The sequence below is a fragment of the Primulina tabacum genome, chromosome 1 (assembly GCF_025594145.1).
Source record: "Primulina tabacum isolate GXHZ01 chromosome 1, ASM2559414v2, whole genome shotgun sequence".
NCBI classification, from domain to species: domain Eukaryota; kingdom Viridiplantae; phylum Streptophyta; class Magnoliopsida; order Lamiales; family Gesneriaceae; genus Primulina; species Primulina tabacum.
Genome location: NC_134550.1, coordinates 53,991,187 through 54,016,586, shown reverse-complemented (window position 1 = coordinate 54,016,586; position 25,400 = coordinate 53,991,187). Strand labels below are relative to the sequence as shown.

The 25,400-nt window shown below is 33.8% G+C and overlaps 5 protein-coding genes across 6 annotated transcripts; 2 read left to right on the top strand and 3 right to left on the bottom strand.

Moving 5' to 3' along the window:
• Positions 1–2: 2 nt before the first annotated feature.
• On the top strand, positions 3–1,982 carry LOC142549916 (large ribosomal subunit protein uL16). The gene is made up of 4 exons (XM_075659153.1): positions 3–120; positions 834–1,335; positions 1,487–1,568; positions 1,724–1,982. The coding sequence occupies exons 1-4, from the start codon at positions 111–113 to the stop codon at positions 1,796–1,798; spliced, it is 669 nt and encodes a 222-aa protein (XP_075515268.1). The 5' UTR covers positions 3–110; the 3' UTR covers positions 1,799–1,982.
• A 437-nt stretch (positions 1,983–2,419) lies between these two features.
• On the bottom strand, positions 2,420–7,713 carry LOC142549905 (KH domain-containing protein At2g38610-like). Of its 2 annotated transcripts, none has more exons than XM_075659132.1 (7): positions 7,406–7,713; positions 7,211–7,299; positions 5,450–5,616; positions 4,014–4,133; positions 3,804–3,920; positions 3,183–3,326; positions 2,420–2,912 (listed from the first exon to the last, which is right to left on the bottom strand). In XM_075659132.1, exons 1-7 carry the CDS (start codon positions 7,492–7,494, stop codon positions 2,769–2,771), a joined length of 870 nt encoding a protein of 289 aa, XP_075515247.1. In that variant the 5' UTR covers positions 7,495–7,713; the 3' UTR covers positions 2,420–2,768. The 2 variants fall into 2 exon arrangements, with proteins under 2 accessions (XP_075515247.1, XP_075515255.1); XM_075659140.1 differs by having other exon boundaries at positions 4,014–4,130; positions 7,406–7,707.
• A 7,363-nt stretch (positions 7,714–15,076) lies between these two features.
• On the bottom strand, positions 15,077–15,946 carry LOC142513114 (uncharacterized). Its single transcript, XM_075619713.1, has one exon. It carries the CDS (start codon positions 15,944–15,946, stop codon positions 15,077–15,079), a length of 870 nt encoding a protein of 289 aa, XP_075475828.1.
• Positions 15,947–18,537: 2,591 nt separating this feature from the next.
• Positions 18,538–24,455, bottom strand: LOC142549895 (uncharacterized). The gene is made up of 6 exons (XM_075659122.1): positions 24,171–24,455; positions 22,374–22,544; positions 21,944–22,069; positions 20,654–20,857; positions 19,788–19,952; positions 18,538–19,177 (listed from the first exon to the last, which is right to left on the bottom strand). The coding sequence occupies exons 1-6, from the start codon at positions 24,414–24,416 to the stop codon at positions 18,791–18,793; spliced, it is 1,299 nt and encodes a 432-aa protein (XP_075515237.1). The 5' UTR covers positions 24,417–24,455; the 3' UTR covers positions 18,538–18,790.
• Positions 24,456–24,563: 108 nt separating this feature from the next.
• Positions 24,564–25,362, top strand: LOC142513097 (uncharacterized). Its single transcript, XM_075619712.1, has 3 exons — positions 24,564–24,611; positions 24,816–24,953; positions 25,059–25,362. The coding sequence occupies exons 1-3, from the start codon at positions 24,564–24,566 to the stop codon at positions 25,233–25,235; spliced, it is 363 nt and encodes a 120-aa protein (XP_075475827.1). The 3' UTR covers positions 25,236–25,362.
• The last annotated feature ends 38 nt before the right edge of the window (positions 25,363–25,400 follow it).

The window sequence follows — 25,400 nt, the reverse complement described above, 5'->3', positions numbered from 1 at the left end:
GAGTGAGCCCTAGACATTTCCCTCATTTGCTCCCCCACATATATATAGCAATAACTTCCGGGCTAGGGTTTCGGTTCATTTTATCATCTCTCCACCTGCAGAACCTAGCCATGGGACGAAGTAAGTTTCTTTTAATAGATATGTGTTAATTGATTTGGCATTTGAAAGAGTAATTATGAATATATATACTCTCAATTCGTTTATCTGAAATATGGCTTTAAAGGTGATGGTGTTATAATGTTTGGTTGATAGTATGAGTATGCGCTTCTGATGTCTGGATCTATCGATTTATTTCTGTTTTTTGCTATTTGTTGGATCCATATTTTTGTAGTATTGAAAAATGCGGGGGCTTTAATGGGATCATGATGTTATCATGCATCTTTTTTTTTACCTTTGGTTGGTTCTCTTTTTTATTTATTATTGATTGTGATATTAAGGATTGAGATGATGCAGTTCCTTTCTAGGATTTATTTACAGACTAAACTTGTTCGATTGTTAATAAGTTCTTTCCTTGATTCTATTTTGATTTTTAAATGGTAATTATTTTTTGTCGATAATGTTTCTCGGCAAAGTGTGTTGTATGCATCTGAGTTTTTTTAAATCTTCGAACACCAAGTTTGAATCAACGATGTTATGTAAAGAAGAATTTTGATAGGGATAGTGTTTTTTATTTGTGACAGTGCTCTGAGTTTTTTCATTTAGTATGCTATGGCACTTGTATGTGAAATAAAATACTTTAGGACATGATAACTGCATTAGTGCATGGGTACCATGAGTGTAGCCATGTTTGCTGTTGGTACATCTCTGATGGGTTGAATCTTGCATGCATGTAGGGCCTGCAAGGTGCTACCGCCAAATCAAGAACAAGCCATATCCAAAATCACGGTACTGCCGTGGTGTACCAGATCCCAAGATCAGGATCTATGATGTGGGCATGAAGAAAAAGGGAGTGGATGAATTCCCATTCTGTGTGCACTTGGTTAGCTGGGAGAAGGAGAACGTGTCAAGTGAGGCACTTGAGGCTGCTCGCATTGCATGCAACAAGTACATGACCAAGTTTGCAGGAAAAGATGCTTTCCATTTGAGAGTCAGGGTGCATCCATTCCATGTTTTGCGCATCAACAAAATGTTATCATGTGCTGGAGCTGATAGGCTTCAAACTGGCATGAGGGGTGCTTTTGGAAAGCCTCAGGGTGTATGTGCTCGTGTGGCTATTGGTCAAGTCCTTTTATCTGTCCGTTGCAAAGATGGTAACAGCCACCATGCGCAGGAGGCATTGCGTCGTGCTAAGTTCAAGTTTCCTGGCCGTCAAAAGATTATTGTCAGCAGGAAGTGGTAAGCTAATTTGTTGGTTCATGTGGGTCTTATTTGGATTACTGGACCTACTGAATTTTTCCTTCTGATGGATTCCTTCTAAAGGATGTTATTTTTTTAATTATTATAATATTTGCAGTTTATGCTTTATATTTTCCGTCTTAATTTGCAGGGGGTTTACTAAATTCAGTCGCACTGATTATATCAAGTGGAAATCAGAGAATAAGATTTTACCTGATGGTGTCAATGCAAAAGTATGGTGATGCCTATGAGATAACTTGCATAAATTATATATATATTTTTACATTTTTTGTTAGTTTGTTTATCCTAATTTCTTGTTGGTAATATACTGGTTGATATTCTGTACACGAGCATTTTTGTGATGCGCTTGAAATTTCAAAATTTGCAGCTTCTGGGATGTCATGGGCGATTGGCAAACCGTAAACCAGGAAGAGCTTTCTTATCTGAGGATTTAATTGAGTGATGAAGGATGTTAGTCATTGCAGATCGGCAGGAGTAGTTTGGATTTTGTTTCGTTTTTGTTGTCCCTCGTGTTCTCTGTAAATTAAATTAGCGTATTTAATGGCAACCTCTGAAATTGTTTGCTTTAGCTCGGTAGCTTGTTTTTTTAATTTAATAGTATGTGTCACGAAAGATGTTTGCTTTGATGTTCTTCCGAACTTCAGTACCGTAACATTTACTTGACAGTCACATTTACCTTACAGCCACATCGCATGTTTTTGTTAGCATTTAAAGGTTCGCATATGCATGTTTGAGATAAACTTCAGATTACTCGTTCCTTTAGGGGTGATCCCCTGATGGCTTTCTTGACTCGAATTTGGATATAGTTTACAAATTAATTGGTTTGGTAATATCTGATGCATTCGAGGATTTTTCTTTGTTGTATTAGATGCACAAGGCTGAACCCATTTTTCTTTGGTGTTCTTTCAAGCATTTAATAATTACGTTGATATATAACGAGCCAATGGTGGTGTTGATTTCTTTCAGACAAACAAATATAATAGCAAAATATGATATATATATATATATATATATATATAAACACGCACGAGAAATAACAAAAGAAAATGGAGAGGTCTAAAGATGCAATCGAAAATTCAACCTTATAGGCATAAGGCTATATATATGTAGCATTATACAGAATCATACTTGCTAACAAACATCACCAACATTGGTTTGGCAAACACATTGCAAAATAAAGATCAACAACAAATAAATCCAATAATCATCCTACTAGTCTACTTTTAACAATAATAAACAGCCACAGAGAGAGGCGTTGTTACTTCTAACCATTGTTTCTATAGTCTCATGTGATTCTTGCATCTGAAGTCCTTCGCCAGATTGTTGAGCTGTGTTCAATGGCCAAAGGCATGCATCACTTTGAAATGCATCAAGAGATTGCCGGCTTCTGAAGAAACCATAGCATGATGTCATTACCAGCCAGTTTTGGGACGCTTCAGTCCACCAGAATTGAAGGGAGATACACTCCCCGTTGGTTGGGGGCTCTCTTCTCTGATGTTGTTCAGCATGGCAAGTTCTCTAAGCTGTTGTCTCTTGTACATATCCTGAGACTCGTCCTGTAAAGGAAAATTCTGATCATTTTTTTTAAAATATTTGCAAACACCACCTTAGTCTTTTCATGCCATTTGACCAATGGAGAAGTTGTATGTCATGGTATTCAATTTCATTGAAAGTTCGTTATAGAATTTCAAAGTCCTGAGAGATGAAAGACCAATTTCGGCGGGTAGCTACGAGAGACTATGGTTTCAAAGATCTAGAAACTTATGATATTGCAGGACATTTAATCCTTGAACAAAGATTTATAAATCACTGCGCACTGGACATACCACTGGTTTGAGCAGCTCTTCAATAATCTCTTTTGCTTGTTTCAACCGCATATCAGCAATATTGGCAGGCAATTCTGCCTCAATTAAAATATGTAATGGATCATTCAAGTGTTCATATCCCGGCCTACCTCTCAGGCTCTCCTCCTTCAGTTAAAGCATAAATAATGAATTAATGACCATCAACAAAATCACATACAAACTGATTATGAGCGGGGCCATATGCGGAAATTAATTAGTTAGACGCAATGTTCTAAATGGCGGCCGCCTAGGCGCTAGGCGATAATGTAGGCGGTCGAGATGAGATGGGGCAGGCTAGGCGGACCGGTTAAGTATAAAAACATTCAACCGCCTAGGCACCACGGTAATGTAGGCGGCCGAAATGAGATGGGGCGGGCTAGACGGTAGGGCGAGGTGAGGCGAGGCCGGAAAATATAAAACACCTAGGAGCCAAATGCCATTATTTTTTCGTTTACCCCCGACAGATTGACAAAAACACCTAGGATAAGAATAAAAAATTCAACCGCCTAGGAGCCAAATGCCATTATTTTTTCGTTTGCCCCCGACAGATTGACAAAAACACCCAACAGTTTCTGTCTGAATATAAACAGCAAAATTATTTACCTTGTCAGGATCCTTTATCGAACCTTTTCCCCTGATAAAGACGCGGCAACCAGTAGAAGCTTCTACACGCTTAAGAGAATTGCCTCGAGGACCTAAAAGTCTTCCAACAAAGTTGAACTGTTGTCCAAAGAGAACGTAACAGTCATTAGTTCTTAGCACTTGGTTCAAGAAAGCTGAACTTAAGTTCAGTAGGGGGCTCTCTTAACTTACATTTGGATATCTTTCGACTGGTATGTCTAAGCGTAATACCCTCTTCACGGTGAAAGAACTCGGACTTCCGGGCGCTGATTGCCAGTCTATGGTCATATCCTGTGGTCTACTTAATCTCTGCTCCACAAATAACACAATGACAGCATATAAGTATCATCAACCATGAAGAGGCATACTTTTCATGTCTTCGGAAGTTTGATCAAAAAGAGCATAAAAGTTGAGAAATTTTAATTGACAAGTATGATCATGAGTTTAAATCGCCGAGTAGCTTAGCTAGTATTCTTCTTTCGCTAGGTAACTTTGCTTCCTAAACCATGCACATGGCGATTTGATGAAAGGAAAAAAATGGTTAATATGTCAGCTTCTGGCAATATCAGACTCAAAATTCTACTCGAAACATATCATGTAATAATCATTTATACTCCATAGAGCTGATAGAATATAGGAAAACCAAGTTAATATTCAGAAACTTCAGCAGTATAATATGAATACGATATAAAAAGGGTAAAAAGGAACATAGAACACTGCTTCATTTTCTTATCGGCTATCATTTAGTGATTGTTGAATTGCACAAATCAAATCACAGATAAACAGTCAAATGAGGTGTTAAATAGTTCTGACATCAAGCTAGACTTAGGAAACTGCTTATTGGTGGAGGTAATATGAACATGCATAAATGAGCACAATTTGATTCATGTACATGGGCAAGACATGCTGTCAATTTGATTAGTGACATAAATTCTCCGAAATTGATGTCAGATTTCTTTTAGATGTACAATGGTAGCAAATTAAAAGTTATAGCACCAACGTCAATCAATCAACTTATGAAATATGGTAATAGGTTGGATGAAGAAAACAACCAAATAACCTTCACATTTGTATGTACCTACTATCTATTCTACACAGTATATTCGGTCAAAGACATATGAAGTAACCACCGGGGTATGCCACATGTGTGTGCCAAAACACCCCGCATATCAATATCTATTGGACATCTATAACATATATCAAGCAAGAAAAAAACTTTAGCCCCTAACCATCCATATGTCATACTTCTTTGATAGTATATGTTGTGAGAAATGATAATCATTGTGTCAGCATCTATTGCTGATTGAGGTGGAGCAGTAAACAGTTTTAACAATGCTTGTCTGGGCAGCCAAAGTTTTGATTTCTACCTTCGAAGATACATGCACAACAATAATGTTCCAACTGCACGCCATATCTATTCGTGTCAATAATGTGACATAAGCTCCAGAACTAATGTGAATAGTTTACATCAACTTGTTTAAATCATATAAAAGTAACATCAAACGTAACAAGGAGCAATCCACAGAATTAGTGAAGAACCAGATATTTCATAATGATGAAAAGTCATCTTTTGTCCAAGGAAAAAATGTGAGTATTTTAATTTTGACAGCAAACAAAACTTAGTTCACCTCATTCTGAATGCCGCTCCAGCCATTTCCATTCCAGCTACCAATACCTTTTCCTCCAATACCCGGCATCAAATCCAAAGAGGTTCCCTGACTCGGGCTACCACGCTGTAGATTGTCATAGTCACTGAACCCTTGGTTGGAGAATCTTCCAGATACTTTTAAAATTTCTGTCATCAAAATGAGAATAAAATTATAATACATCACATACATGAGAATAAAACTGAAGAATTGGTAACATTTCAGTGATCTTAAACACGAAACAAAAATCTCATTGTCAATCAAATAAAGATCTCTATCTGAATGAGGAATGAAACTACCAACAAGGATCTCATATATTTAAGCAATGAGGAGTATTAGACGAGATTTAGAACTATACTTTGAATTTTACTTGGTTCTATACATTACAGGACTTCTTGTACTGAATTTTTGATGTCGATATGTGTCATACCATTGCAAAATTCGAAAATTGAACCCTCACCATCATCTCATAAATCTCAATCACAGTCGTTACAACTTACAATGATGATTTAACATAGTTAATTATACATCAACTCCATTTCCGATAATTTGGTACAATAAAAAGTGTATGAATTTGCCTAGCACTGCGTGAAGAGAAGGAATAATAGACCACACTTTGCACTCCTGAATAACACTTCTTGTGCTTCAAAACATAAAAGAGTGTCTTCTGGATAATTCATTTTGACATAATGGAGTAAGACTTGAGCTCAATTTTTACTGGGCTCGAGCTTTTATATGATAAACCAAGAGCTCGTGATCGGGGTTATGAGCTTTTTTTAACATTTTTATTTATTTATGTATTAAATTATATAACATACATTGATGAGTTACTATAATGATGAAAATTAATGATATTGATGTTCATATATAATTAATCATATTTGTTATTAAAAAAAAAGTGTCCAACCTTTTCATAATATAACATATGATTCCTTCGTGTTTCTTCGATTTTGATTATGATAAATTATAATTTAGTTGGTTGAGAAACTTGAGCTTGATACAGAAATGGTCTTAATTGAGCCTGGTAAATTTTAAAAGCTCGATTTGAGCTCAACTCGTTCACACACTTAAACACACCCTGAGGTTCTGACTACAACACCTATTATTCTCAATAGGGAGAGGGAAGAAATGCTACCTCGTGAAACATGCCACCTCCATTTTCTACAACTTCAGGCCATCAACTATGTGCCATTCAACCTACCATTCTCGCGAAACAATAGAATAACTCACGCATTGCTCTGTCACGTGAAGGGTGTGCATTCGTAACATGTATCACTATATTCTGTGAAGAACTTGTTCACAATTCCTTGACACACAACAAAAGCATCTTACAATAAATGCTTTCCTTGAATTTCAATCGCACGTACCAAATGAAAACAAATCCCAACACCAAAACGCCAGCTACCACCACCACCAATCCTTTCCATGCTAATAACAGTAAGGAATACGATTCTATTAAACTAAGCAAATTGATGAATTGATTTGGCCAGCAATTTAAGATATAAACGTATCTTGAAACATCATTAGAAATTCATCACATAACAATATTCAGCAAGGGTATGAGAAACTAATAACCATATGATTAGTCACAATGAATGCCACAATCCAGTTCAAAAAATTGAAAACAGGGGAACCCGATAGGATCATGCATACACATCAAAACACCAGAAATCTCAACAATTAGCCAAAATGAAATTCCTAAAACTACAAAACCAGATCCAAAAATCGATCTAGAGGTAAAACCTTGATCCAGGAGTCGACTACATATAGGAACTACTTGCATAAAAGGTCCAAGCTTCTGCCTTTCTGCAAGCAGCTCTGTCAAGTATTGGCTGCAATCAATCGACAACACAGACAAAACAAAGAATTAATAAATTCCCAACAAGAATCAAGATTCAAGAATCTTTCAGCATAAAATATGAAGAGAAAAATAAATACTTGTCAACATCAGAATTGGTCCTTAGAAGCGGAGAAGGGATTCTTCTAGCAGGTGAAAAGTTCAAGTTTTGGTGGTACAAACTGGACATGACGGTAAGGAAAAATGAAATGGTGGAGCGAGATGCAACAAGTGTACTGAGGAAGAAAAAAAAAGAAAATGAGAGAAGGTTTGAACTGGGAAAACAAAAACCCTAGGGAGAAAAACAGTAAATTGAGTGGCTCTTTTTTCAGTTTTTGCGAAATTGTGAGTTGGAGAATTGGAGGCTTGCATAGGTGTGGGGCATTCATATGTACACGTCTGGCTGGCTTTTGTTCATTTGCGGAGACTGTAAATATATTTACTTTCACAGCAGAGGAAGATGTGGCGGCGTCATCATCTCCCGGAAGATTCCTTAGGTTTGGGCCATTAATCTATTACATTTAAGTCAACCTTGTAAAATACTATGTTATAATTCTTTTTCTTTTTTTTCTGAATCGCAAACGTTGTAGTTATTTCAGTCATGCATTGAGTAAATATCTGAATTAACATAATGTAATGTTTCGGATTCGATGACTGTCCTAACTGTACCAAGACGAGTCTTTCCAGTGTGCTTATGTCCTCACTCACACGCACCCTAGAAAACTTTCCAGGTGATAACACATCCCACAATTTCTCCAAGTCAAGCACGCTTAACTTTGAAGTTCTTATGTGATGAGCTATCGAAAAGAAGATGCATCTTCATGATATGAGTAGTACATATCAAATCTTTTAAATCCTCTTCAACTGTACACTCCATTACATTGAACAATGTCGGAATCCATCTCATTCCGGTGTAGAATCAGTTCATTCATGTTCCCTCCACCTAGAAGCCTGCCAGGAGCCACTCATTATCCGTGCAACTTCATGGCACCGGCGATCACCTCCCGCCCTCTTCGGCCCCGGGCCTCACATGCCCACCAGCTTCCGCTTGGTTCGTCCCCGAACCACACCGTACTAAGAGAGATCGGCTCTGATACCAATTGTAACGCCCCGGATTTGACGACTGTCCTCACTATACAAAGACGAGTCTTTCCAGCATGCTTATATCCTCACTCACACGCACCCTAGGAAACTTTTCAGGAGGTCACCCATCCCACAATTTTCCCAAGTCAAGCACGCTTAACTTTAGAGTTCTTATGTGATGAGCTACCGAAAGAAGATGCATATTCGTGATATGAGTAGTACATATCAAATCTTTTAAGCCCTCTTCAACTGTACAATCCATTACATTAAACAGTCTTGGAATCCCTCTCATTCCGGTATGGGATCGGTTCATTCATGTTCCCTCCACCTAGAAGCCTGCCAGGAGACACTCATTGTCCGTGCAACCCCATGGCACCGACGATCACCCCCCGTCTTCTTCGGCCCCGGGCCTCACACATAATAACTTATGAAACACGTTAGCTAAGTAAACTGTCATGTTTGACAAGTTTGTGAAAGAATATGTTGATATGAGAAATCATCTCATTCACAAACTCGAACAATCCTTGAAAAGGCAATGTATTATAATTCTTGTTTGAATAGATCGTGCCTATTATGTATATATGTGTGCACTCAGCACACAAATTTTTTTATATATTTGTTTGTGTTTTTGATACGTGAGAGGTAGCTCTATATAAATATGTAATATTTTTTATATAATAATGTTTTTTAATAATCAAAATATTTTAGGAAGTCAAAATATATTGTACAATAATTTATAATTTCACGGGTTTAAAAAATGATTATATGAAAATAATCAAATTATTATTATTATTTTATATTTTTCAATAAATTAAGTCAATTTTAGAAAATTTGAAAATGATTTACATGACATTTGATACATTTAACATATGTTACTATAAAACATATTCGTTAAACATATTGGATAAATAATCTATATTTTTTCAATGTATACTTGTACTTAAGATTATTTATGTATCTCATACTTTCTTATCGTGTATTTTATCAAATATTTGTCTGAAAATTATATTTCATTGGAGTAAAATGATTATTTCTGCTATGAGTATTGGGCATAGTGTTAGGTTGTTGTGCGATTTAAAATATATGAATTGCATTGTTATCAGCAGCTATAATGTTTAGTAAAACGTCGAATGATCGTCTTATATATCACATAGTGGATAAACTCATTGGGTATATTAATATTATAATTAACACGAAGACAATTTACAGTTATATATATATATATATATATATTATATTATTTGATCATTATATATATCATTTGATCATTATATATATATTAATACAAATAGATTTGTGTTTATTATTATTTGTGTTTATTATTATTTTGTCACTCTAATCGAACTTTTGTAATAAGGGGTAAAGCTAAATTGAATATTCCCATTTTCTTCCAGGGGGTTGCGCAATTTAAACACAGGCAATGTGCATTTAACTTTTTACCCTTTTTTTTTTTAAATGAACTTTTTACCCTGTTGACTACGTTTACATGTTTTTTTTTTTTTTTTTACTATCCTTTATGAAACAATTAATACATACAAATACAAAAATGTACATAAATTCAAGTTTTAATAGAGAAAATTTAATCTCGTTACAGAAGCCACAATAAATTGGCATATTTGACCAAGTTTTAAATGACTCAAATTATCACAAACGCTTACCGGAGTGCTCGAGTTGGGTGGAGTAGGTGGACGCTTAGTAAGTGATCAAGACCTTCATTTCTTTTACCAACACTTTATCGGACGATCCCAATACGATTTACTTGGCTAACACGATTTTGAAGTTATTACGTTAATCTGATGGATTACCAATATAGACCGAAAGATAGCGAATGCGATTCGTAATAACAATATAAACAAACTATTTCAAATTTGACACAAATAACATTTAGCCGATGTGAAAATCCAAAAACGCATACAATCAATCATGTGCATTAAATTAACCATGTTTTAAAACATTTTGTTTATAAAAATATACATCAAACCCCTAGCAATTTGTAATATATATCGTCAACCCGACCTAATTTATGAAAAATATTACTTAATTTTTATGTAAAAATAGATCAGATCAACATGTCTCACGTATATAGATCCATAAAACCGTCATATAATAAACCTATTCATTTTATATGGGATAGTTTGAAAAATGACCTTAATCAAACTTTTTCTAGATCCGCACCTTTTCTTCAAATTTTTTTAATTAAAAAATGACATTCAAACGTAGAGGAAAAACGAAGACCCAACAAAATTAGAAACATACCAGATTATATTTCAAATTCATGGTAGAACAAATGTCATTTTTTTTAAATATTCCCCATTATTTTTTATATAGGGGATTTTATTCATTTTTTAAAATATTTTACAGTGGGTAAATGAAGTTTCCCCTATTGGATTTAAACTCCACTTCTGAAATCGTAAGTGCAAGTATTTGGTATTTAATAATACAAATAAATGAATTGAAAACTCGATCATCAAATATCAATTTGATAATTTTACGAACCATAAATACTAAAAAATTAATTACAAAACAAATGATTCGGCATTTATATGATAAGAAATGGCCACCGATAATTTATTAGCAACTCGATGTACAAATAGAACATAGATTTTGTTGACAAAAACTTGTGTGAGATATATCTCTTATTTGGGTTATCCATGAAAAAAATTATTTTTATGCTAAGATTATTACTTTTTATTGTAAATATCGGTATGATTTACCCGTCTCACAGATAAAGATTCGTGAGACCGCCTGCTCGATTTTTTTCATCAAAAAACAAAAAACAAAACTCAAATTTTCTTTTCAATTTTTTTTAAAAATGCTGCAATGTTTGATTACACGAACATCTCACCCGATTTTCAATATATTTCCAAGCATGGACCCATGTTAATCAAAGAAAAATATTCAAAAAATATATTTAAATATTATTAAAAAGAAAATTCAAATCTCGTGAAACTTTAATTCAAGACTCGTAGTGTGTAAAATAAATGCAAACTCACGCCTACATATACTAATAATTACCAAACAGTTCAATTATAACAAACATATGGTCATTTAATTAAATCCGAAATTGAAAAGCCATTGACCAGCCAACCTGCTATTTGCAACATTTTGTACACGACACCACCAACTATCGAGAGAGGGAGGCTGGCTGCACACATTGTATAAATAAAATCGGATATTTCGGTTTCTATCGCGGTTTTTTCGGCTTCTAAATTTAAGATACGGCGTCGTGTTGTCGCGAAATATATATAAAATTTTATCGCATGTTGAATATTGAAAACCGACTCGACGGCTACACAATAATGTCGAATATGGATTTCAATGTATAATGTACACTGGTAAAATTTTTAGTTTCATAACATCTGATGGTATTTGAACAAATTGTCGTTAACATGAAACTAATATAACTATCGACCTTAATTTTATTTTTATAAATAGGGTCCTGTTTACTAAATATTCGCCCTTCAATAAAATATTATACTAATTATTTTTTAACGATTATATTTTTATCATAAATTTTAATATTATCATTATGTGAGTATTATTTTAATTATTAATATTGTCATCATTGTTTTATATATATATAAATAATAATTCGATTTGTTTGATAACATTAATATTTTCATGATAATTATTTTGATATTGTAATTTTTATAATTACCATTGTAATAAAATATTATTATTAAGATATAAATTTATATTACTTAAGTTAAATTAGAAAAATAATTTATAAATATAGAAAATAGTAGTGAGAATGATGGAATGTATATTCTTATGAATATGAGAATTAGCATTTTCATTGGATTGAACATTCTCATTCCGATATCATACTAATAATGAGTATAAAGAATATTACTTCGTTCTTTTCTACGAGGCATGTCCTAAAAATTTTATATCTTTATTTAAATATTAAAAATTAGCTTGTGGGCCCATTGTAGGTCCAATAAAAACAGTACTTCTCTAAATAAACACGGGCCCAACCCAATTTAATTCGACCCAAATATTAACTGTATCGGGCCTAATTTGAGCTTTCGAGTCGGCAATAATGTTCCAAGGACTCGTGTTATACATGTCTATGCTAACGACCTGACGTTTCGAATAATCGATTTAAATATATTTTTTTAAAATAAACGATGGTTAAATACAATAAAAATTAATTTATCAAATATTTAAGAGTTAGGATTGATGAGATGCGTTGAAAGTACTAACTAGTACATTAAATTAAATTTGTACATATATATTGTTTTGTTAAAAGAGTAGGTGACGGTCTCGCGAATCTTTATCTGTGAGACGGTCTCGCGAATCTTTATCTGTGAGACAGGTCAACCCTATCGATATTCACAATAAAAATTAATACTCTTAACATAAAAATAATATTTTTTCATGGATGATATAAATAAGAGATCCGTCTCACAAGATACGACCCGTGAAACCGTTTTACACAAATTTTTACCTGGTGAAAATAGTAATAGCAAGACCAAAATGGTAACTCCAACGATCTCGAGTAATCCGGAACATGTGGTGTGTCAATATATTTAATATTTATATAATATTTTTTAAGGTATCAATATACAAACAGTTTATGAAAGATTATACAAATTTTAGATGGTATTGTCACCAGAGAGAAAAAATGATGACAACGTGCTCACTTACGAGGATTTAATTAATCAGTAGGTCTTTAGTGATACGATATCACATATATTTATCCGTGACATGGGTCAACTCTACTTATATTTACAATAATAAGTAATATTTTTAATATAAAAAGTAATGTTTTTTCATTGGTGATTCAAATAAAATATCTGTATAAAAAATGACTCGCAAGATCATCTCATAATTTTTTTTTTTTGTGTTAATTAGGTAGAGCAAGTAGAAAGATAATTCCTATTACAAATAAGAAATATACATGAAAATGACAAAAAGGGGTTTCCTCCAAAATAGCACGATTGCCGGTTGGAATTTTCATTGAGAAAAAAGGTTGAAATTAATTATTTTTTAAAAAAACAAATTATGGGTAAATTCTTTTTTTTAGAGAAAAAATGGGTGTGGTTTTTTTTTTTTTGTTTATATATACCCATAATTTGAGAAAAAAACTGGTATGATATGGTTAAAAAATTATACAATGTACATTGATATGAGCACCGATGAGCTGACTCTCATCAAATGTGAGAGCCAGCTTATTGTTGTTAACGTAAATGTGCACGATCAACATATCAAAATTATGTATATATATATATATTGGGAAACAAGTGGTGAAGAGAACAAATTAATGTTTACAAACCATCCAGACTTTCATTTCCCTTTTATAAAAAGGGGTAAATGATACTAATTTTGGGCAAAAAAAAAAACAAATAAGTAAATTAAAGTCCAATTGAATGGCGGGGGTTTCACAATTCACACTTAGCTTTTGATTCAAAAGTGTAGAATACGTTATAATCGTGAGGGATGTCCCTCACCATTTGGAAGCAGATGGTACACACCTTCACATAAAACTCCCTCTGAGTTGGCCTATATATATGTTAATTATTTATTATTTTTCATTTTCGTCTACCGACAAAATTATATCAACGCTCCTTAAAAATTCAAAAAATATTAAAAAAAAATTTAATGTGTAAAATGAATTACATTTAATACTCAATTAAAAAAATGATATTATTATTTTAAAAAAAAAAAAGTTTTTAATGATTTTGTACTTTTAAAAGGTCCGATACAATTAGCCCATTTTTTCCCTAAAAGTTTTCCACTCTTATAAAAAGAGATACATTTAAATCAAATATTAAAGTTACCTCAATTAAAACAAAAAATTTGTACGATTGAACGATTGTTGCTTTATCAAAATTATAATTGAAGATAAACTGTACAACTCAAATATTTTAAACTGTACAACAAACTCAAATACTACGTTTCGATTGTTATACTTAAAAACGAATAATTATTTCCATCAACACAATCCAATCAAAGTATCAATCTCTATGTTTTCTGAGTAAATCTATATATTTCACAGTGTCGGCTTCATAATTTAGACATAATAGCGTCCAGCGTGGGATTCAACTATTTGTAAAGAATAATCCCTTTCACGTGCAGTGTGACTGCTACCCTCTTGTCCTAAAGTCGCCCTCAAAATATTATATTAATAATATATTTTATTTATGTATTTCAGACCAAACTATAAATTTTTTAGCTGGCATTTTGGATTCAAGTATATCATCTTCTACCTCTTTCACATTCCTGGCACAAACAACATTAAAATGCCTAAAAATTTTCTCTCCATTCATACCTCAAAAATTGCTCCACTTAATCCATTTTTTTCAATAACTGGGATAATTTTATGTCTTGAAAGATGTATTCAAAGAGAAAGGTGACATGCATTTTACCTAATATGGGTGGACCATTTGCTATATCAACCATCTATATATCAATAATTATATCTATCTACGATTAATCACACTCAAAACCATCGACCAAAGTCCAAAAAATGGATCATTATTTCCATCAAAATCCCTTTGGAGGGATGATATTTTTGAGTAAAATGCACACGATACATACAAGTGATGATCACAACACAAGAAAAAAATAGACTAGAAAGCCAAAAGAAAATTACACTCCCAATGAGGGAAAGAATTGTACTGAAATCAAATGTCAACCGGAAACCAGGAAAATGCAGCATCCTAACACAACTTGTAAGCGAATCCTCAAGGCACAAATTCAGTCTCCAGCGTTGGCCTAGTCCGTGTCTCGGACGCCACCGGCGCCTTCGTCGTCCCCACCGTCGCCATCGACAAATTTACACCCGTGTCGGACGCCTTCTCCATTCGGCGAATCTCCTTTCTACGCTTACATTTCCTCACACAAAAGAATAGCACAACCAATAAAACTAATACTAGTAATCCTCCAACCACAGAACCGACAATTATCCACACTTTTTTCTTCCTCCTCTTTCCACCACTGCCGATTCCTGCAGGCGCAGGTGCCGGAGGAGTAGCTAGTGACTCCACTACAATGGAAAAGTGGCCCTGGTTTCTAGTCAGACAAGTATGTCCATTCACCACATTGTCGAATGCAACCGACTCATTTAAACCAAAAAACACACATTTTGGTGAAGATCCATTCAACCCAGATCGCACATTCGAAAACCCGATTGAAATCGGATCGCCATAAGCCCGAAAATCAAGTTCGGATAAATTTTTGGCAGATAAATCAGTGGCATCATAAGCTAAAAGTCCTAAAACCGGGGTTAGAAAGTTGTAACCAGGCAGAGGATAGTATAAACCTGACCAATTTGCCAGATTATGGTACACTAACACAAGCCTCTCGACATAAGGCTGCCCAATGACACCGACTGGAATACGAAACTCTTTGTACCTTTCCACTCCTTTCCGCCGCAGGCTGCCGCTCCTCAGCCGCAGAGCCGCCACTCCAATGCCGGAGAAGTTGGAGGGCACTGTTGCATCATAAACAACGCCAGTTCTTGGCCTGACTAAAGCCTCGAAAGCATATCCTTGAAGCAGAGAATCAAGCTCTCTACTCGCCTGAGCTGTGAACACTTGAACACAGAGGATCATGCACAGATATGCAACTTGCATCGAGAAGTAATCCCAGATTCAAAAAAACCTCCGGGTACAAGAGAGAGCATAGCACTACCAGAAGCAAGAACACGAGAAAGAAAGAAACTTCTCTCTTGACGAAAAAAATGTCGGGCAACGGAATATGAGAAGATCTGTTGGGAATGAAAAGGGATTTTGGCAGAAGAAATTAGGCAACAAAATCAAAGGGACCTTGTATTGTGCACTGGCAAAATATTTATTATTAATTTATTTATTTTTGGTTAATTTTACGTGGGTTTTTACCAGGAAAATAAATGAAGAACACCAAACCACAAAATCTGTGCTAAAAGTGAAGACGCAAGACTCCACCGCTGTAGCCAATTATAAGACGACAGTTCAGATTCAAGATCAGACCACAAAAAGACAAATGGACGAAGCAGCCCGGATCAGATTCGGATCCGAAATAAAATTAGGCTACTTGAAGAATTCGAGTCCGGAATCCGGATCCGAAGAAATGAAAAAGACAGGTGGCCTAAAAGGTCGAATGGGAAGGTAGCGGACAGTGGACAGTGGCTTATAAAATTAAGTACAGTGTTTGGAATTCTCCATCCTCAAGTAAAATTTATTTAATTAACCCATTTATTAATAAAAAAAAATTAAATACAAAAATATTTTTTTAAGTATATTTTCATGGAAAATATTTAATGTATTTGGAAAAAAAATACAAAAACAGATTGGAAAGTTAATATTTTGGTGAAATATTTAACTTAATTTTTTCGTAATTTTAAGATTTTTTTTAAAAAATATTATACGTGTTCGAACTAGAATGAATCGATGAAATGGGGAAAAAATATTATTTAATTTTATTTGAATATATATATATATTTCATATTTTTTATATTTAATAAAAAGTATATAATATTTTGGTCCACTCTAATAAATGAGATATAAAAAAGGAATTGATTGGACTTAGCATCTGCCATCCGTCCTTTATTTTATATTTGAAAATGAAAATAATTTATTATTATTTTTTTATATAAAAATTAATTTTTACGTTATTTACTTGTATTTTTAAAATCAAACTATTTTTAAGACATATTTACATATCAAATCATATTAATTGAATTTTTTTTAATAATTATTTTATACTTCACAATTTTAATTATATAAGTCGAAATGATTCTATTCATAGTCATGCAATTTTATAAATATTGACAATATTCGAATTTATTCGATTACAAAGCATATATTAAGCAAAATACATTTAGATTTTTAGTCGAGGAGAAAGTTTGTTACAATTGAATACGTATAACTCATATTGCAGTAGATTTTTTTTAAATGATATTGCAATATATTTCATTTTAATTTATTTGTGGGTCAAAATGTTTCCCATTAAGATTGTATAAAGTTTTGAAATTTTTCAATTTTAAATTGAGTTACCAATTTTCTTGAAAATGATGTCATCGACACAATGGAAGTAATTGGCCTATTGGATATATAATTAGGGTAGACTTTGGAAAAATATTTCTACCTTTTGTTTTTTTTCCTCCAAAATTTAATGTGGCTATTATATGTTAACTTGACTGAAATATATAAGAAAATTTCACAAACTTAAAATATAGATTCGTGAAATCATCTCATAATAGACTATTTTTTTATTAATATAATTGATCTATTTTTAAATGACAATACTAAGCTCATATCACTAAATAAAATAAATTTTAAATTATAATACTATCTTCATCCCACCAACAAATTAAATCATATTTTTTAATAATAAAAAATAACACACCGTCTACACAATAAATGTGCATATTATAATAAAATAATTATAAATATTTTTATTAAAAAAATTCATAATTTAAATATTAATTTAACTACGGCATAATTATTAATAAAAAACCCATGGACAGAGTGACTAATTATTATGATTATTATTATTGGCTTACTGGGGATCGTTAATTTTTTTTTTTTTTTTTTTTGTATCAAAAGGTTATTCTGTCTCCAATAAAATATTTGTAAGTATCGACAAGTCTATTAGATTTAGGAATATTATTTTATTTTGATGACCGAATAAAGTCATCTCGAAACTTTTACATCCAATTTAATATTTGCTTGTTTGATTTTTAAAATATTTTCCCACCATGTCAGAATTTAGTAATTCATGTGTCAAATACTATGGATTTGGCTTCATTACACAACAACTTTTTTTTTTTTTTTAAATGTCGTTGATTAAAAGATGCCATAGAATAATTATAAATCAAACATTCATACAAAATATATTTATTATATAGGTTAGTATAAATTAATTATATAAAATAAAATAAATAAATCTTGAATATTTAACAATTTTTTTTAAAGTTTAACTAAAACTTGTAAAATTAATTCATTCACTGTCGTCCTGTGGCATGTGATCTCCCAGTTTCGGAAAAAAGTTCAAGTTCGAGATCCAAGAACCACCACATTCCCAGCTAGAAAAATAATATTCAATTTTTTTTAAAAAAAAACACACACACACTCTCTTATATATATATATATATATATATCTCGATGATGGGTTAAACATTAAAGCATGAACTTTATTTGTCAACTGCAAGACCAATCGAGAATTTCTTTGTTAAATTACATCCCTTTTCACAATTTGTATGAAGCACAATAAGCTTCCAAACAATGAGACAAAAAAATGAAGAAAAAAAAGATGACATGACAAAGTGAAAGCTCACTCAATTTACTCCTCGGACCTCACTCCTCTCACCAACCTCTTTATATACTATAAAAAACATAAAACAGGTGCTTTGATTCTAAAACAAGTTCAAGCCACTTTTGTTAGGATGGAAACCACTCCAAAGCCATCAAATCCAGCTAATGCCTTCGTAAGTCTTCTGTTGGAGTTTGGATGTAAGGATTCACCGGATTGACAATTGGATAAGCCTCTCTGAGGTCTAGCCGCGGGGAAGAAACAGAAGATAAATTCTCAGTTGTTACCATGACTGCTCCGTGCGGAATTGTGGGAGTTGGGGGGAGAGAAGGGGTAGTGAAAATGGATTGCATGCTGGTGGGTGTAGTTACATTGATGGGGTAAACCTCGGTGACCTCTTCGCTGCCTTCATCCAAGTAGACAACATCCTGCATGGTGAGCTGGTGGTACTCAACAATTTCCCTCAAGAAACGATTCTCTCGTGCATAGATTGAATTCTCTTGTGCGAGTCGAGCTTTCTCGGCCAAAAGGGTCTCAAGTTGAAGCCTTATCTGAGAAGTAAATGTCGACATAAAGTTTTGTCGATTAGGTAACTTGAGAAAAACTTCGAATCAAATCTGTCATACTAGTGAATGGTAAACAGCCACACAATTGTACCCACTGTTCTCAAGCACACTCAAACATCTAAATGCAGCTAAAATATGTACAGGGAGATAGCTTTCATGTAACTTTGCACGTAAATGGACCCTTGCCTGTGTAGATTTTATCGCAGGCCTAATTAGAACATGATTTAACATACAATCCCATAAGTCATATATCATTGTTGAACATTTAAATATTCTTTAAATAGGTTATTTTTTCAAAATGTTTGACATAAAATTATTTTTACTTTTTGAAATGTAAAATACATCATGTCAAAAAATTTAAAACACAAAAGTTTCACGTTTTCTGATTTTTTTCACAGGAAAAAACCACATTAAATAAATTTATGGATATAATGCACTACCAAACAAAAATGATATAATGACGGACATATTTGACTTTGGGACTCGCATCAGAAAACAATGTTGATGAAAGGAGCCACCTATGCCAAGATTTTCAGCTTATTTTATCTTAGTTGTGAAGGGAAAGGGTTTTGCTTTTTATAGAAGAGATGATTACCAAATCATCATCTTCTGGATTGCCACCTTTCTCACGGCTCTCCCTGAGAATTCTGTTTTCTTCTTCCAGCTGACCACAGCGCTCCTTTGCAAAAGCCAAGTCAGCCTTGATTGTCTTCAGCTCTCGCAGAAGAAGTTTCGCTTTTGCAGCCATAGCCATAGCAACCTGAAATTTAAAATAGATCTATCTCGCATCTCACATAAATGAGAAGTTTATCATACAATATTTGAATATGCAGTCATATCTTAAGCAGAGTGCATGGAAATGGCCATGAAGGCCACAAGAGCAGGCATATGCAACCACCATCTGTCCCATAATCATATCTGCCCTACATAAAATAACCCACTGAAAATTGCATGGTTAAATCACAGAAACTTGAGAGTCCACTGATATTATTGGATTGCATAGGATTATTAGTTGCAACAGTATACAAGTATGCCCCCACAAATATATTCAAAACGAGTTTTCTTGAAACGAGTCTAAGCTCTTTTTGCAGTAAGACTTCATTTGACCGCATTTTCTTTGCTTTACTTTACTTTCACCACATCCAACTTCTTATTCTGTTATAGAATGTTCCATTGACTATAGAATACTATTAAACCAAGTGAACCCATAAATCAACAGAGTACCATTCTTTAGATACCAATAGTTTAAGCATCCCTTAGGAAATCTTTAATCTTAAAATTATAGCCGAAATAATTGAACTCTTAATAACTGAATGTGTCATGTTGCTAAATGACTGTGTGATGGAAACATAGCACACGTCCTCCTGTTGGATAAGAACTTAAATTGCAAAAGGAAAGCCAAAACCAAGTCACCACAAGCAAATAAGCTATAACACCACAACAACACAGTTGCCACTTTACGTCTCGAGAAGCTTTCAGTTGTGTTTCCAAATCAGCGTGTGTCTGACGCTGCTCACGGGTCTGCATCACAGGTTGTCGCTGCAAGCTACCAAGACTTGAATCCTGATTCTGTGATACAAGGTTACCGCTCTTTTTCCTTATTTGAATTTTACGAGTTTCTTGAATTATGCCTGCAGTACGGTTTTCAACAGCAGTGATACCTTCCTGCAAAAAGGAAAGACAGTAAACAAATTTGTTGTATGAAAAAATAAGGTTAGTCTGGAGACTCGTGGTGATTGCAACCCAAGGGCAAAAGGACATATATAAAATCTGTAAGTTTATATTCACTCTCATTATCACTATTGTCATTACTTCTGGGGATTTCTTGAAGATCAATGATGAGGTGAAGTGCTGATATCCTTTTCCATTTCAAGATGGCTATAGAACAGGGAACCAGGGAGTTACCCAACTAGCATTGCTCCCAACTCCCAAAATTATTGGTTTCAATCAGACGAAGAAAAATTTCCAAACCACCATAAGAAATCCTTCTATCCATGGTAAATTCTACTCTTTCAATTAAGAGGCCTCCCTCTGATTAATTGGCAACTCTTGACTAGATGGAATGTCAAGTTCTCCTAATGGGACTCAAGATACTCATTTTCCAAACAAGAATTAAATATTAGAAGTGTTATGTCACGACCCATGATCACATCATATTTACCACAAGAAACATGTAAGAAAATAGAACTTCTTCAGGCTTCACTAGCTAATTTTCGAAATTGGCACTCACAACTTTCAATGTGGGAAATAAGAGCGCTAGAATTATTTTATTTCTCTAGAAATCATGCTCAATCGCATAATAGCTGCTACGAAACTCACATACAGTATTTATAAGATCAAAACATGGCCGGAACTCTAAAATGGACGGGATTTGCTTGAAAATCATAACTTGCCAATTTTGTACCAAAAAAGTATCTTTAAAATCAAGTATCTTCATGCAATTTTTGTACCAAAAAAAGTCCTTACTATATCCTTAATAAAATCATGCCTTCTTTCCATCAGCATTCAAGCTCAAAGGACTCAATTTCTCATCACCTAAGATACTGCAACATTCCACTCATTTTTAGCATAAGCCCGGCCGCTTGTTATACTATGAGATAATTTCTGAATACCTTATTGATCTCTAACAAGCCCTTGAAGTTAAGATCTTTACCCAAGAAAACTAATTCAATTTAAAAGGTTTAAGACAATAAGTTAATTACTACAACCCAAAAAATTAACATTGTTTAATAAATTCACTTTAAACCGTACCTCAAGAGCATTACCAATTGTACCACCAATAAAATTAAGTGATGATGCAATCCTATCTAGTCCTCTGTGTAGAGAAGGGCTGTCGATTTTTCGACGATTTTCTGGAGAGTTGTATCCGTTATGGTACTGAAAATCAAGAAGAATGGAAATCAGTTAAATAATATTTTCGCGTTTCAGTGAACAAAACCTAGAGAATATTACAGCATGAGAACATAACATTTATAAAACTAACAGCAGACAAGTTACTGAACCTGTAGTTCTGAAGAGTAAACTTGAGCTTCCCCAAAAATTAGGACTAGATATTTTAAAGCAAAATGTTCTTAAAATAGAATTGTTAGTCAAAACCCTCTTTTAATAAATATAATGCGCTATTTGATTAACCAGGTCAACAGCTGGAAACAACTTGATTCAAATTTCAACAAATTCTCACCTGCCCCTTTTTGGTTCTATCAGATGTCTGAACTGTAGTTCCTACGGCTATTTCTTGTGGTTGAACTACATTATCATCATCAAGAACTTCTTTAGCTTTCCGAGCCAGAACACCCCAGAATCCTTGTTTAGATTCATTCATGTTTGTCTTTGCTGTATAGATGGACAAGTCCTACATTCCATGATGACAATATTACTCGAGAACAATAATATTGCTGACCTAGAAAACCAGCATATTGCCCTCACAATCAAAATGACACAAAGACATTTCTAACATTCACATCAAAACATAAAAATTCAGTTTTTTTTCCACAATTGACGGGAAAGTTCAAAGTATAATGAGCTATGTAAAATATAGGTGATAACTGCACCTTATATAAACACCCAACATACGTGCATCATTAGTTATGAAATTAAAGTAATACTAAACCAATACTTTGATAAAATCAATTTTTCCTCCACATCAGGAAATGGGGCAATCATAAGATGGAGGGGGTGGGGGGTTTAAGGTGAAGATAGAGCATGAAAGGTTCCAATCCCTAAAAAGACGGCTAAAAAAATCCAGTCATTTGATTAGGTCATACGTGGATTGGTGCTATCTAATTGCATTGGATGTACCAATGAATCCAAGTTCACTTCATCTCTTCCAGCAATTTGATAGCCTTATACATGATAAACCTTTAATGTTAAAGTTGATACAGAAATAAGTTATTAGTTGAATTGATACGGTATTTAAATTTAAAAGACCTTGGAAATCAACAGTTTTTAATTGGTGGTGGCACCATCTATCTATACGCAAAGATATGCTGCGTTCATTTAGCGCTCAAATGTATACATAAAAGCATAAACACACTAATGCCTATTGCATTTGATAGCTGCCCTCTGCCACATTTTAGCTCAATGAAATTGAAAAATTCTTACGCTCTTGATCCGTTAGTACCCAAAGACATCAAATTTTTTTCCATAGATGGAACACAATTTAGCAAACTGAAGCTTTGATTCCAGAATTAAAGAAAAAGTTCTGCACAGGTTTGTAGTTGGTACATTTTTCTTCTAGACTGGTAATTCTACAAAGTATGATTCATGTCAATTTACACAAGACACTGTATTATATTCTTCATGACGTAAATATTTACTCAATTAATGATGGCCTTGACTTTGCAATTTATCTCAACATCATCGATTGTTAGCACATCTTATAGATCATATACATGAATAAATCGCATCCTTTTGAAAGATCTGCATGGGACAGGGAAACAAAAATAATCCATTTCCGCCCTTATCAGTAAATCACTGCCCCATCATTAAAATCTCAGATCACACCTACTCATATTCTCGGCTTTATTATCCAGATCTAATGCAATCACTCAAGAGTCAATGACAAATGTTATTACTTATTTAAACCCTCGTGATCGTACAAATCAAAGTAACTTACTTCTCTACCATAACCCGGTAAGAAGTCAATTCATTCCTGTAAAAAATACATGCTTGAGACATAATTAAGCAATGTGGCAACCGATCCAAATGTTCTTTCACCAACTAATGAGAACCAACCCAAAACATTACGCAATTCAATTGCGTTAGTATTTAAGAAGAAGGTCGTCCTTTCTGGCCAACGTATAGATTGATTCCCATGATCTATCACATATCAAAGAGAAAGAAAAGGCATTCATCGTGATGAAAAAAGCAACACAAAAAATAACCATCACCTTTCACCCACAAATAATAAAAAGCAAATGCCACTTGACCCTCGCCGACCTAATCAAACATTGAAAAAAAATCTAAGCTGGTACTGAACCTTAGAAGAGGAAGATGAGAAGTCGCGTGGAGATGAGAGAGCGGATTGTTCGTAGGCGGAAGATAGCGAAGAATCTCTGTAAGCCGCCGAAGCTCTGATCGCTTTCGTGGCCAGCGAGGAGGCTGAGGAATTCGAGGACGATCTGCCGTCCGCCACCGTATTCTGCAGCGGAGGATCTGAATCATAATTGTGGCTTGAAGAGAAGGCATCAGGCCTCCCACCTTGCTGCCTCCTCCTGTAAGCCATTTTCAAGTGAATTAATGCTTTCTTTTCTTTGCTTATGTTATGATTTGAAGATAATCATTTATTTTAATACGTAAAATTTCCTTAAAATTTTCTCTAATCACTAAATATTTAATTTCTTCAATTTTTTAAAAATAATTTATTTTTAAGATGATTTTAATTAAACACATTTCAAATTCACATTTTGTCATTTATATTGTATAATATTTCTAACAAATTTCAAATTTGTTCAATATTAACTTCGTTTAAAATAATACTCTTAACACAATATTTTTCGTTCAAACATGATCCGATCCAAAAATTCGCATCCATTAAAATACCTTAAACGAATGATCACGAATAATTTTTTTCAATAAATCGAATCAAAACACTCCAAAAATATAACTATAAAATTTGATCTAGGACAATAGATGGAGGACGTGGAGGAGCACAAGGCGTTGGCCCATACACGAGTGGCGGTACCTTAATCTACAAAGGAAATCATCACGAGGCCTAGGCGATCCCGAGACCACCCTCACCAAGTTCCATCCAGTTTGTCCCGTAAGCATGTTTCATGCGTTTGTATATAGTGTTAGACATACATACATACATATATATATATAATATATATATATATATACAATTTTTTTGTATCTATCTACATAGGCTCATGTGGGAAAGCGACCAATAGCACGGTTGTGGTTTCCTCCGGAAGTTGATTATAGACTCTCTTTGCTCCCATACAGAAAAACCACACGATGGAACTTCGTCACTGAGATCATGAATTTGCCTCGAGTGGAACGAGCCAACTTTCGCAATCGATTCGAGGAGACCAGTGAATAAAACACTCGTCCGTACATGAATCTGTGTAGAGTTATAGAATAAATCGATTTCTTCACATAGTTTTCTTTTAACTTATTTTTTAAGAAGGGAAATTCATTGTTATTCATAAATAATGTCTTAACTTTGGATGGACTTATGGAAATGTCATTGTTATTGGTGATCGCT

Bases quoted from the DNA above. Each gene is read 5' to 3' on its own strand.
- LOC142549916 (XM_075659153.1), top strand. The intron at 1,336-1,486 runs GTAAGCTAATTT...CTTAATTTGCAG, and splicing joins ATTATTGTCAGCAGGAAGTG to GGGGTTTACTAAATTCAGTC. The intron at 1,569-1,723 runs GTATGGTGATGC...CAAAATTTGCAG, and splicing joins CTGATGGTGTCAATGCAAAA to CTTCTGGGATGTCATGGGCG.
- LOC142549905 (XM_075659132.1), bottom strand. From the start codon at position 7,494: ATGTCCAGTTTGTACCACCAAAACTTGAACTTTTCACCTGCTAGAAGA. The intron at 5,617-7,210 runs GTTTTACCTCTA...TTTTGATGACAG, and splicing joins TAGTCGACTCCTGGATCAAG to AAATTTTAAAAGTATCTGGA. The intron at 4,134-5,449 runs GTGAACTAAGTT...TTATTTGTGGAG, and splicing joins GGAGCGGCATTCAGAATGAG to CAGAGATTAAGTAGACCACA.
- LOC142513114 (XM_075619713.1), bottom strand. From the start codon at position 15,946: ATGATCCTCTGTGTTCAAGTGTTCACAGCTCAGGCGAGTAGAGAGCTT.
- LOC142549895 (XM_075659122.1), bottom strand. From the start codon at position 24,416: ATGGCTTACAGGAGGAGGCAGCAAGGTGGGAGGCCTGATGCCTTCTCT. The intron at 22,545-24,170 runs GTTCAGTACCAG...CATGGAATGTAG, and splicing joins TCTCATCTTCCTCTTCTAAG to GACTTGTCCATCTATACAGC. The intron at 19,178-19,787 runs GTAATCATCTCT...TTTACTTCTCAG, and splicing joins ATCCAGAAGATGATGATTTG to ATAAGGCTTCAACTTGAGAC.
- LOC142513097 (XM_075619712.1), top strand. From the start codon at position 24,564: ATGATTTTAATTAAACACATTTCAAATTCACATTTTGTCATTTATATT. The intron at 24,612-24,815 runs GTATAATATTTC...AATTTGATCTAG, and splicing joins CACATTTTGTCATTTATATT to GACAATAGATGGAGGACGTG. The intron at 24,954-25,058 runs GTAAGCATGTTT...CTATCTACATAG, and splicing joins AGTTCCATCCAGTTTGTCCC to GCTCATGTGGGAAAGCGACC.